The following is a 13,726-nucleotide window of genomic DNA, read 5'->3' on the forward strand; positions in this document are numbered from 1 at the left end:
ACCATTTTCTATAATCATATCATGGTGATCCCATCAAAAACCCACATTGCTCTCCTTGCTAGCCCGGGATTCGGCCATTTCATCCCCGTGGTAGAGCTCGCTAAGCGCCTTGCTGGCCTACACGGGCTCACCATCACGTTGTTCGCCATCACCCCGGAGGTACACCCGGTCCAAGACGAGCTGCTTCGGTCTGCCACTTCCTCGTGGCCCGGACTCATCAACACCGTCATTCTCCCCTACGAAGAACCAACGTTTCCGTCAAACGTGGACCCCGTCCCTCGGATGTTGGCAATGATAAGGAGTGTCTTCCCTTCGTTACGATCCTCGATTTCTAGCATGACGGAGAAGCCTATAGCCTTGATTGTGGATCACTTTGGTACGGAGGCAATAAGGGCAGTTGCTAACGAGTTCAACATGTTGAAGTTCGTGTTCATTTGTACTAATGCATGGTTTTTGTCCTACAATTTATATCTACCCTATGTAAAAGAGGTTATAAAACGGGGTGAACCGTTTTATATCCCCGGTTGTGAACCACTTGTGGGTGACGATATACGTGAATTCACCTTTTTCCCCGAGTACCAAACTCACAAGGACTTTGTTCATATAGGGTACGATATTGCATCCTCTGATGGCATTTTGGTGAATACGTGGGATGATCTTGAGCCCGAAACGCTTCTCGCGTTTAAGGATACAAGGTTCATGAAGCGTATTGTTAAACCCCCGGTTTATCCAATTGGACCGTTGGTTCGAACAGGCGAACCAACGGGTGCAAAACCGGAGATATTTAGGTGGTTAGACTGTCAAGCAAGTGGGTCCGTTGTTTATGTATCATTTGGAAGTGGTGGGACCATATCAACACAACAAACGATTGAATTAGCTTGGGGATTAGAGTTAAGTATACAACGTTTTATTTGGGTGGTTCGGCCTCCAATAGAAAATGATAGTGCCGCTTTCTTACTTACGCCCATGGAAAATGATGCGGATGGGTTGATCTCCAAGTATCTACCAGATGGGTTTTTGGGCCGAACTCGTGATATGGGCTTTGTTGTACCAATGTGGGCCCCACAAGAGGAGATCTTGGCCCATGGATCAATCGGGGCGTTTTTTTCTCATTGCGGGTGGAATTCGTCTTTGGAGAGTATTGTGAATGGGGTGCCTATAATCGCTTGGCCTCTTTATGCCGAGCAGAATATGAATGCGACTATGCTCGTAAAACACCTTGGGGTCGCAGTCCGACCAGAGGTGAACCCTAGTAAGGAGCTAGTGAGAAGAGATGAAATAGCAAAAATGGTGAGAAGGGTGATGGTGGATGAGGAGGGGATAGGCATAAGAAAAAGGGTTAATGATTTGAAAGAAAGGGCAAAGAAAGCATTGAGTGAGGGTGGAACTTCCTACAATGCATTGTCCGAGGTAGTTAAAAAAATTGGAGATTAAATTTTCTATTTGTGAAACTAAAGCTTACTAAATAAAGAGGCTAAGGTTAATGTCCTTAAAATTGCTTTCTTTTGATTTGATATTGCCCTAAGCATTTAGTGGAAGTTGTCAATTAGTTGACCATTACAATAGATGTACATTAAAACAAAGGAAGGGGTATACTTTTATGTTCGTTTGCACAATCAAAGATGTAAGTGAAGAGGAAAGCATAGAAATGGAAATAAATATTGTTTGCCGGAAACAGAGAAAAATAAAATTAGAAGTTTGTAGCAAGACGACAACAACAACAACAAAAAAAAAAAAAAGTGATTTCATTTGACATGTTTTTTTATACCAAATTGTGTACTCCTTAATTTCAAATAAATAAATATAAGTATAATATGAGTAACTATAAGAAATACTTAAGTGAGTAGAATCTAGGAGATAAAGAATAAACATTACGGAGTACGTCATTACACAACAGTCGTGATCTGATCTGGTTTTTAAGGATTCATATCTAAACAAAAATTATGATTAAATAGGTTAATTATTTGTTTTATAATCACTCTGAACATGATTTTAGTTCTAATCAATTTTATCTGTTCTGATTACGAATAATCTGACTGATGAAGATTATAGAATGATATGTTCTAGTTTGATAAGATTAATTTTTAGAATTGATAATTAAATAAAAAATGTGATTAATGTTACAAGGTTCAATTTCTACAACTATTCCAAAACCTCGTTGCTAATTTGGTACTACGTATTTCATACGTCTAATTTTGTTCGACTTATTTAAACTAATTTCGGATAAAATAAGTTCAAATAAATTCAATTTTTCCCTTATACTTCCTCCGTCTTTTAATACTCGCAACATTTGTTAGTTTCACGCATGCCAATGCACAATTTTGATCATTTATATCTTAATTCTCTTTATGCAAAAATTATAAAAAGTTGATATTTTGAAAATACACATTGAGAACAAGATCTCACATGACTATATTTTATCTTATATAAAAAATACTACGAATAGTCAAAGTAGATTATATGAATAGTGGCAAAAGTCCAAACGTTGCGAGTATTAAAAGACGGAGGAAGTATATTTCATCAGATAAGTTAATTAAATTCAGATAATATAATTCACAAAATAATTCAAGTAAAACGGAGTCTTATAATACCATTAATCATTCGGACTGCGAACAAAACTCATAATCGCAGATTCGCAGTAGACCAAAATCCTAAAAACATTTCCAGGGAGGCTCCGGCCCTAACCAAATTGCATTGCACACAAAAGAACCAAAATTAGAGAGGATAGAGAGCTAAAATGGAATCCTACCAACCGCCGCACCACCACTATATGAGACCTCCACCACCACCTCAAGCGCCACCGCCGATAGCAGGGGATTCACATTATCCTCACCACAATCAGCCTCCTCCTCCTCCACCACCAGCAAACTCGTGGTATTCCGGCCAATTCCAATATCAACCTTCTCACTCTCCCTCCCATCTTCCTCCTCCTCCTCCTCCTCCACAGCAGAATCAGTGGGGCCCACCACCACCCCAACCTCCCCCTCCTCCGCCGTATCACGGTCATCCTCACCAGCCTTATCCTGCGCAACCTTACCCTCCTCTTCCTCCGCCACCTCGTCCTTCCCAAGCACCTCCTCCCCCTTACCAGCATCAGGTAATTTATTTTTCTTCTAGGGTTTTCAATTTTAGGGTTTCTAATTATTTGATAAATGTTTTTTTTAATAATTCTTTTAGGAATATAATTGGTTGTTTTGAGTCGTTGAATTTGGACCCTGTTGTTTTAGCTCAGCTGTTCTGATTGAAACTGAAATATGAGAACATTGCATTTTGTTGAATTGTATGGACTCCTAATAGATCCTTTGTCAAATTACAGTATACCGTAAGTATTTTTAATTTCAACAATGTTGTTGCTTTCGCTTGAGGAGACGAGGACTTAGCAAACACTTGGAGTATGATGTCCTATTAATTTTGATTTCAGCTTTGAAATCTATGGTATAATGAATTAGAGTGAGATAAGGTTTTGCATTTATTATCGATCTGGGACGATTGGGTTTGCTTTTATATTTGATAACTTGATATGATATCTTTTGTATGGACGTTTTGCTTATTTCCTGTTATCACGGTTGGACATAGTGATCGATTCGAAAGATTTTAGGATATTAAACTGTATGGTGAACCACGCGCATCTGTTAGCCCCTTGCTTCTTTAAGTCTGGAAGAAAGGAAATTTCGAGAAGGTAACTTGGTGCTATATTGAATACTAGGCCTGATGAAACTTCAGTTATGCAATGGACAGAGTGATGTTTTGCATGCCTCTTCATCCGGCCAACATGTTGTATTTTTACCTGAAGATGTAGGCATTTTGTGTAGACTTGTTGTAATAATGAAATGGTTTAAGTTCATTTAGAAATCTACCAGTTTAGGGATTATTTCCATGCGCACCTGTTAGCCCCTTGCTTCTTTAAGCCGGGAAGCAAGGAAATTTCGAGAAGGTAACTTGGTGCTATATTGAATACTAGGCCTGATGAAACTTCAGTTATGCAATGGACAGAGTGATGTTTTGCATGCCTCTTCATCCGGCCAACATGTTGTACTTTCACCTGAAGATGTAGGCATTTTGTGTAGACTTGTTGTGATAATGAAATGTTTTTAATTCATTTAGAAATCTACCAGTTTAGGGACTATTTCCAATTTTCCATGCGCACCTGTTAGCCCCCTGCCTCTTTAAGTCTGGAAGCAAGGAAATTTCGAGAAGGTAACTTGGTGCTATATTGAAACTCGGCCCGATGACACCTCAGTTATGCAATTGACAGAGTTATGTTTTGCATGCCTCTTTATCTGGCCTATATGTTTTACTTTCACCTGAAGATGTAGGCGTTTCATGTAGACTTGTAGTGATAATGAAATGGTTTTTCATTCGAAATCTACCAGTTTAGGGGTTAATTACCCTGCGACCTGCTAGCTCCTTGCTGCTTTAAGTCTGGCAGGCAAGGAAAATCCTAGAAGGTAACTTGGTGCTATATTGATGATTTGGCCTGATGACACTTCAGTCACGCAATGAACAGTTTTGCATGCCTCTTCATCCGGCCAATATGTTCTAATTTTACCTGAAGATGTAGGTGTCTCATGTAGTGATAATGAGCTGGTGTTTAAATTTCATTTGAAAGCTGTGAGTTCAGTGGTTTATTATATGACTATTGGTCGGTGTATCAGTAAACTTCACTTGCTGCTGTTTTGCACCTCCTATGTGTAGTGCTAGAGCCTAGAGACAAATGCTGTTCTTTTTCCCCTTCTTTTGGCCCATAATTTGCTTGAGGAAAGGTTTCCCTTTTTCCCTGTTTGTAGAAATTTTGGTCTACAATAAAATAAAACTTTGAAAACTTAGTTTTTCCTTTCCTGACTGGGTAATGATTATAACTCTTTCACTGCCTTTGTTTATGTTCCAATATGAATTTCTTTTGTCATCTATATGATGGCTCCTCTATTGAGATCTCTTCTAATATGTCTAGCGATTGGTAATTTGGTATATTGTTGCATTGCCTTATAGTGTAGAGTCTAGACTCTAGAGTATCTTTATTGCTTTAATATTTTTGCAAGAGGATACACTACTCTTTTTTTCTTATGGCTTGTTAGATCCATGCATTTGTAACTACTATGTGTGGCTAGTAGCCGTTAAGTTCTTTATACATTTACAGGATTGGGCAAATGCAAATTGGAGCCATCATGCAGGTTGGGAATATCCTGGTAAGCCACCTTATTACTTTCTGGATGCATAGTGACGTTTTACTAAAAATCCGATCTCTAATTATGATAGTTCATTGCATGCTTAGATGTGTCTTCTCTAATGCCTTGATTGCTTCCGCTCGTGTGAATTAGGCAACTGGTATTAGGGAAGAAAAGTTACTTTATTTTTCTGTTTCTTCGAAGTCCAGAATTTCGTAGAGACTAGAGACTGAAAGTTCCCTTCTACAGTGCAGCAATGCTGCTTATCCTCTGCTTTTCTAGTTGCACCATTTCTGTCCTTTTTTCACGGTCCTAACGCACACCATCGACCATCAATAACTTTAGTTTGGTATTTAAGAAAATAATAAATAGGTGATGATATTATTTTTTTGTACATATTAGTAGAAAAATGTGGTTAAAGTTCCCAAAGTTTGGCCAAGAAAAGAGAAATGGTGTCACACAAAAAACAGAGGTAATATTTGACAAACAGTTTTTTTTCCTATCAGAAGAGGTGTAGCTCCATTGTATTGCATCATCTATATTTGGTACAAAGTATATTCATTGTTTTTTTCTTTGGCATTGTATCTTATCTGGATTCATGTTTAGGATTGTTCATAGACATAATATTACTTTCAACCTTTAGTGTTTGTGTTCTTCAACTTAATATCAACTCTTACCTTCCATAGCAAAGTTTATTTCTAATAAAGACTTTCAGTAAATTAACAACTAGCAGAAAGTACAAGAATGGAGATTATCCTCGTAACAGCAAGTAAACAGAAAAAGAAAAAAACTTAAGTTTATAAATGCATAACATTGTTTATTTGCACTATTTTACTTCCTCTTCTTTCCATGAGTAAACAAATAAATAAAGAACTAAAATGGTAATTCTTTAATGATATAATTTCTTTGAAACAGCCCATGACAATGAAGACTGGGAAGCCAAGGCAAGGGCTTGGGCATCTGCTAGATCTGCAATGGAAAATCAGCATCCACAGACGCAGTATACATCAGTGGCAAGGCAAGAAGAGCCATCTCACTATGCAAACCAGTATGCACAACCTGTTGAATCTCATTATCAAGATGTTCATCAAACTTCCATTCCCGCATCTGGTTTTCAGCAGTATCAAGGACCAGTTGCACCTTTAAATAGACCGCCGATGGTTCATCAGCAGGACCCTGCACCCATCAGTTCATATGCTTCAGATGCTCATCTTTCATTCGCTGCTAATGATGGAGCTCTTGGCGGAGACAGGAGCGCTTCGTTTCCTCGCCATCAAGGCTCAACAAGTTATTTTGTTCATCAGCAGGAGGTACCTTCTAGTTATTCTTCTGTTCCAGGTAATAATTCACTTGGAGTTTTGTGTTTTCATGTGAAGTAGCTCACATGAATGGTTATGCCTAAAATTATGACAAGACTACTTACAAGTCAATTCCTAGCTTCAACTTTTCTAATCAATTATTGACTTTTTTTGTTCAATGGCTCACAATAGGACATTTGAGAACTGTTACATGAACTGAAGGTTTTATGCAGTGATTTTGAATTAATTTGTTCTAGAAACTGTCCACTGTTTAATGATGTGTTGATGGTTTGGCTTTTTCCTTGTATTAATGATACAATATCACTTCTCTGGGAGTCTGGGTTATAAAACACCGCGATGGACTACAGCGCCTGTAACTTACCTAAATATTTTTTATTAAGTGTTTTTTTACATATATACACATGTTTTGATCTATTTATAAGAATTCGGACTTGAGTTCAATTGTTCAGGATACAGTTGCACGCTTTCAGTTACAAACCTCTGCAAGTCATATTTGAGTTATTTCATAAGTTGTCAGATTTTTTTTTTGCATTAGCGATGTGACTATTAAGGCATTTTACTTTTGTAGTGTTAGTATGGTAGGGCAGGGCAAGGATGCATTGGAAATTTCGAACATTATCGGAATAATCTTTTTTCGCCATTCATAATGGAGGGTTAAGTTAAGCAGAATATGAGTGCATGTTATTGTGTGAATTTGAATTCATATAGTCAGCCGGTTAATTCCAAAACATGTGGCAGGCAAGGAAGATGGCTCACAGGGACATCAACATGGACACTCCTTGCTCCTCGCTGATGGTAGGTCAGTACCGGCGGATCATTCTCAGTATGCATATGGAAACCATCCACCGGATCCAATGGATCAACCTCTTAGTTTTGCACCAAGATTCAGCCATGAAAATGATCCAAATATGAACTCCGGCTATCCTGATTCATCAGGACCTGTAAGAGGAAACGATTCTGTTACTGCTGTGTCTTCCTTACATGCTTGGCCTCCAGTTGCACCTGGCGTGTCCTATCCACCAATTACACCCGCATTTCCATCAGCAGCACAGGTCTTTGATTTGACTTCTTTTTTTTTTTTTTTACAAATAAGTTGTTGTATTACCAAATTGAGAATAACATCACAGCCAGCAACAGCTGGGCCACCAGACCACAATGAAACAAAAGCAATTTAACACGTTAACACAAGAGCTCTAACTCAGTCATTACAGAAACTACTCAACTAATTACAATAAAAGAAAATGCCTTTCAGACACTCTACATCTCACAGCAACCCTAAACAGGATTTCTCTGAAGACAATGTCCTGAGATTTACTAGACAGACCAAAAACTCTTTCATTCCTTTGATTTGACTTTGCTAATATACTCAAAAAATGCATATATAAGCTGATTATTGGTATTGTTGCAGCATGATCCGTCTATAGGTGTACCTCCACTTCATGGCCAGTCGGGACCTATGTTTGGAAGAGGCCCAAGCTTTCAGCCTGTGGTTCCATCTATTACTACACCTGTTGGTTTGGGTGCAGGAAGTTCTCTTCATCCTACTGCAGGTTTTCCCACTGATGCATATGGGGCTCCCTTGAGTTCTGAGCGTCCTAAAAAGGTATTGCGCTATTCTGATATTGAGAATCATTTGTGATATACTGATATGTTCATAAAATTGCATAGTTATATTTGCTCCTTTTCTGCCCGTGTTAGGCTGCAGTGCCTAATTGGCTAAGAGAGGAAATAATTAAGAACAAAGCTACAATTACAAGTTCGGCACCAGAGCCCTTTAAAGAGGAAAGTCAATCAAACGAAGATGAAATAATTGGTAAGTCAACAGGAAAGGGTGACCAGGCAGACAGCAAAAGCATGGATTCAGCTAGGTCGGCTGAAGAAGAGGATGATGATGAGGTATCTATTCTTATTTTGTTTTAGGCAGGTTAAAAGTGTTGAGACTCATGGTAATTAATCTTCAGTTGGTGCTTATTTTAAAATGTTTCTTTCTCTCAGGACTATGAAGAAGCTCAAAGAACTGCAGCCATGAATCAGGAAATAAAACGTGTATTGACAGAAGTTCTCTTGAAGGTTGCTATGGAAGTTGAAAGTTATCTTGATTTTCATGTATCTTGGTTTATTGACTCTTTTGTTCTGCATATAGGTGACTGATGAGCTTTTTGATGAAATTGCCACAAAAGTACTCAGCGAAGATGATCATGCTGCTGATGGTAATTGTTATGGTGCTGCATGCATATCTGTTTTGTTGTCACCTGTTTCGATATTTATCTGACATTTTGACCCTTCAATTGGTGCTCTTTCTAACAGCTATGACTAAGTCTGAGAACGATATCCCAATTATTAAGGCATCACCACCACGTCCACCTGTTTCAGCTCTTAAAGCTTCTGCAAAGGTCCTTATTCCAGGGAAAGCAAAAGAATCCGAGGGACATGCTAGTGGAGAATCTAGTTCTGGTACTCCTGGGGCTGGGAATGTCTTAGGCCTTGCAAATTATACTTCTGACGATGATGATGAAATCCAGACTTCAGGTGTGTCAAAGTCTGATAGAGCTGCCGGTGAGAATGGTCATCGACAGTCAGAAGCTGAAGATTACAGGAAAAATCTGGTTGCTGCTGAAGGTGATCGTAGTAATGGAAGTTCAATTAGGGGCAAAGGTGACCATGATTCTCCACCTTCTAAGTTGAATGACTATAGGATAACTAAGAACTTGGATAACGAGGTTCAGCAAGCCTCTTCTAAAAGCTCAGTGTCTTTGGGTAAGAAAGGTGACGGTCTTGTCGATGATGAACAATCAATTGTTAAGTCTGATGCTGCTAGGCTAACAGATAATGGTCGTAAATCAACTTTAAGTAGGCCAGATGTTCCCACTGAGAAAGGAAATTCGAAGAATTCAGCCAAAGAAGATTCTCAGGAAAGAGATCCCAAAAGACGCGATAGACACGAAAGTAAGAGGAGTTCCTCTGGAAAGGACAATCACAAGGAGATGGAGATTGGGAGGAAAAGGGAAGCTGAGAAGGAGGAGACTCGTGGTAGAAAAGACGAAAAACATCCAAAGAAGGATAAAACAGAGGATTCTAATATCTTGAGAGAGAGGTCGAAAGAGCGAGATGATAAACATGGGGATAAAGCAAGGGAATCTGATTCAAGAAGAAGATCCCCTCTTCAAGAAGATAAGGGCAGCAGAAAAGAAAGGGAGAGAGACAAGAAGAGAAGTGGTAAAGATGACGCTGACAAGAAAAGAGAGAGAACTAAGGACGACAAAGCTGATAAATCAAGACACAAGTCCTCAAGTGATTCAAGTAGACATAAACGGAGGCGTTCCTCATCAGTTGGTAGAGGTAGGAAAAATGAGGAAAGTGCAATAGTTTCGGATGGTTCAGATGATGAAGCCTCAGATGACTCTAAAAGGTTGACTAAATAGCTCTCTATCTCCTCTGTCTTTGTTACATGCCAATACCTATTTGTTACATTACTTTTGTTTTGCAGGAAGGTTCGTTCAAAAAGACATAATTTGTCACCGTCTCCTACCAGGTCTAAGCGAAGGTATGTACTAAGTGGGTTTTTTCATCTTAACATAAGCCAAAGTGTAAACTATGTATCATTTTTGATGTTGAACATATATAACGAGATCTTTCTCCGGGCTACTGATTTCCTATTTAAATGGAGCGCATGTGGTAATTTTGATGGAAATATTGGCTGCTTTTTCTTTGAAGTGTCTTGTGCTGATACAATGACTGATTCATATTTCATAGGGCTTATGTATCATGAATTCATGACACTACATCTGAAAGCTTAACAAATTTTTTTGGCTCTTTTATCTTACTCCCTCCGTCCCGGAATACTTGACCTGTTTTCCTTATCGGGCCGTCCCTTAATACTTGACCTGTTTCTAAAAATGGAAATATTCTAACAATATTATATTATTTCTCACTCCACCCCTATTAACCCACCTACCCCCTACTTCATACAAAAAATAATTAAAAATTCAACCCCTACTCTCCCCCAACCCCACCCCTTTACACATTTCCCACTAACTACATTAAAATAATACCCCACTATCAACTACTACCTATTAAATTAAATAAGTCAATTCAAGTCTCTTAAACTCTGTGCCGGTCAAACCGGGTCGAGTATTCCGGGACGGAGGGAGTATGATGTATCCCATTTGAAGTACCCAAGATGAATGGTCAACTGAGTGTACTTCCATTTCTTTGAAAATACTCTTGTGCATACAGCTACTCATATAAGCTACTCCATTTTTCTATATAGTTGCCTCTGTTTTTACGACTTTTACTTTGCAACAATCATTCCTTGGAACTATTCTTCTTTGAATTCTTCTTCGTCTGTTTTTCTACTTTTAGCATAATTCCAGATTTGCTTGGCGTCTAAAAGGAAATAGATTAAAATGCAAAACTAGTACGATCTGGTTTCTTGTACGATTGGCTTATACCTAGGTTGCTACGTAATTGTACAAGTAGATAATTGGAGTTTATCTGATTCTCTCATGACTCTCCTACATGGAGTATATTGTTTCACAGTTTTGTTACTTACATGAGATTTGTTTAGTCATTGAACTGTGTTGTATGCTTATTTGATTTTGAGCAAGCATGTACATTTGTTGTTTTTAATTGCTTATGCTATCATGGTTGGCTCCATATTACTAAATCAGATTGAAACCCTAGTGCGTAGAGGACACTGTAGCTGGACAATTATTTGCTGGACTGACTTAAAGTTTGAAGCTGTTCCATTAATTGTGTTGCATTGTTTACTCGTTGCAAATTCTGTTCATCACAGTGCTCTTTCTTGACTAAAATCAAAACTGAAAGTGTGTAATAATGTGGTATGTCTGTGGACTAAATGATTAGTATCCGGCAACACTGGCTTTGCATGATATAGCTGTAATCATAAAACTTAGGGTGAGTTTATCCCTAGTCTTGAGTGGAGTCTTTATCCAGACTCTTGGGATAATGTGTTGAAAGACTGTAGCAAGTCTGGAGTTGGGTTTGGAAATCCAAGAATTCACTTTTTTCTCCAACCAAATCTAATCATGACACATCATCACAGTGTCGCACTTTATCCTACTTAATTATCTTTTTTAAGGAGCTAGATGAGTCTTTTGTGAGTCTGAATAATAAAAAGGTAGGTAAAAGTTAGTGGAAAACTAATGTGGCAGCGTCTGGAGTTTGGGGTTGAGTCTGAGGATAAACTCACCCTTAGTAATATTAGTCTGTTACATATTACATACTATCTGCATTCCTACTTCCTAGATCATTTTCACTTTCCATTTGAGGAGTTCTGCAGTGGTTGGCCACTATCCTCTCAGTCTCTCACAGATACCTTGTATATATATGTTCACTTTTCAGGACTTAGTTTGTGATTTGTATACTTCTCTTTTTCTATCTACTTGTGATTATCCTGTTGTTGCTGCTACTGGTATTAATGTTTCTACTGTGATTAATTGTGGGCAATGATGGTTGTTGTACTTGTTTACTACCAGGATGAATTGTGTCTGGATTCAGAACCATGACTAACATAGCTGATCAATTCCAAACATATATATATATATGTCAAAAATTTTAATTTCAATGTTGGAAATTTGCAAATTAAATTGATTAACAATAACAAATGAGTCCACATCACAATATGTTTTATTGTTCCATGAATGATGTTCAACAAATATATCTTTTCGAAGTGCGAAAGTGATGGTGGTCTACTATCAGTCTTATTTGCTGAAAATTTTGCTTTCTCGATGCCCAGTCTGTGAGTGCATGTATGGCTGCTGTGGCTAAGAAATATTGATTTATGAATGTGATTAGTATAGCTTTGAATACTGTCCGGGGTGCATAGAAGAGTAACGTCCTGGCCATGTTTTTGTTTGTTTCATTTGGCAGTTATAGTACATGTTTTTAGGGTAGAAATGATGGAATGTGTTTGAAGGTTTTTTTCTATGTGACATTGAACACCCCGACTCCTTAACTGGGTGATGGTTCAATTTCCTGTCAGTAAGCCAATGTTTTTGTGAAGGGGGTCTCATTCTTAATAGTCTTATAGTGATTAAGGCTGAGCATCATGTCCTGTATTTGAAGTTATTGCTCATGGGATCAGTATGATGGATGTTTTTATTTTTAGACAAGTTTCGCGGTCTCCTCATAGCAAGCATTCACAGCGCAGGCATTCTCCTTACTCTTCTCTTGATGATAGCAGGTATGCTTTGGTGTTTGCAGTTTGCTGTTTTAACTTCACTATTCATTGCTCCCTTTTTAGTTATTTGTTAAAAAAATACAGTAAACAGGAAGGAGAAGAAAAGGGTAAAACTTAGTTAGAAGAGATAGTACATTTTTTTAATTTTTTTTTTGAGTCACAGCAGACCATTTTTGTATTAGAAGAGAGCTATATAAAGGTTCTAATACAGATTAATTAAATTAGGTGAAAGGTAAATTCTGACAATTTCTAAAGCTGCACAAATTATAATCACTTTTCAATTTTTTTTGTGTGTAGGGCGAGGAGGTCAAGGTCAAGATCAAGATCCAGATCAAAATCACCAGCCCGTCGCCGTAGATAATACAACCTAAAAAATGCTGAATGATGGTGTCAGAACTCAGAGACGAGGTCCTGTTCGCATATGACGAGCACTGGCAAGTTCCAGCATGAGAGTAACGGTTCTTCTTGAAGGATGAATGTCATACGGAGTACTCATTATCCTGTGACGCTCTCGAACACCTGAATTTTAGGTCACTGTTGAAAGATAATTCGCGGAGCATTGAGAAGATGAAGATTCATTCTTGAGTTGCTAGAGATTTTGTGTTTTTTGGTGTATGATTCAAGGCATACATTTCTTTTTCTTGTGACTACAGATTCTGTAAACTGATGGAAGGTTGTATCTTCTTTCTGTGCAAGTCAATTGTTGAGTTTCCAACCGGAGTAGTTTTCTGTATAATTTTAGTCATATGTATTCCTCTTGTGCTTTGGTTTCAGATTTTTTTTAAAAATTCTAATTTGGTCTATTGCTCTTTCCTTGTGCTTATTTCGCCTTGTTACTGTTAAATTAGTTGATACATACAGAGGATTCAGTTTTATTTGTTATGGTACTTGGGAAAATGAGAATACAGAAAAAGATTCCTGATTTTCATCTAGTTATATCCTTGATTATGCTCCATACAATTTCATATTGCATATTTCAACTATGACCAATTATTTAATCTTTTTAATTGTATATTTTATTTGGTTTCATAACGAAATAT

The 13,726-nt window shown here is 37.9% G+C and overlaps 2 protein-coding genes across 6 annotated transcripts; both read left to right on the forward strand.

Moving 5' to 3' along the window:
• The first annotated feature begins 11 nt into the window (after positions 1–11).
• LOC110792690 (anthocyanidin 3-O-glucosyltransferase 5) lies at positions 12–1,608 on the forward strand. The gene has a single exon (XM_021997509.2). The coding sequence runs from the start codon at positions 22–24 to the stop codon at positions 1,432–1,434; it is 1,413 nt and encodes a 470-aa protein (XP_021853201.2). The 5' UTR covers positions 12–21; the 3' UTR covers positions 1,435–1,608.
• A 1,003-nt stretch (positions 1,609–2,611) lies between these two features.
• On the forward strand, positions 2,612–13,509 carry LOC110793169 (uncharacterized). Of its 5 annotated transcripts, XM_021998026.2 has the most exons (12): positions 2,612–3,097; positions 5,138–5,186; positions 6,081–6,503; positions 7,223–7,536; positions 7,893–8,087; positions 8,183–8,380; positions 8,480–8,554; positions 8,628–8,694; positions 8,792–9,893; positions 9,972–10,028; positions 12,615–12,689; positions 12,984–13,509. In XM_021998026.2, exons 1-12 carry the CDS (start codon positions 2,738–2,740, stop codon positions 13,045–13,047), a joined length of 2,979 nt encoding a protein of 992 aa, XP_021853718.2. In that variant the 5' UTR covers positions 2,612–2,737; the 3' UTR covers positions 13,048–13,509. The 5 variants fall into 5 exon arrangements, 4 of the variants coding, with proteins under 4 accessions (XP_021853718.2, XP_021853709.2, XP_021853726.2 ...); XR_008921770.1 differs by having other exon boundaries at positions 9,972–12,689; positions 12,984–13,058; XM_021998017.2 differs by having other exon boundaries at positions 12,615–13,509.
• The last annotated feature ends 217 nt before the right edge of the window (positions 13,510–13,726 follow it).

This window comes from Spinacia oleracea, chromosome 1 (genome assembly GCF_020520425.1).
Source record: "Spinacia oleracea cultivar Varoflay chromosome 1, BTI_SOV_V1, whole genome shotgun sequence".
NCBI classification, from domain to species: Eukaryota; Viridiplantae; Streptophyta; class Magnoliopsida; order Caryophyllales; family Amaranthaceae; genus Spinacia; species Spinacia oleracea.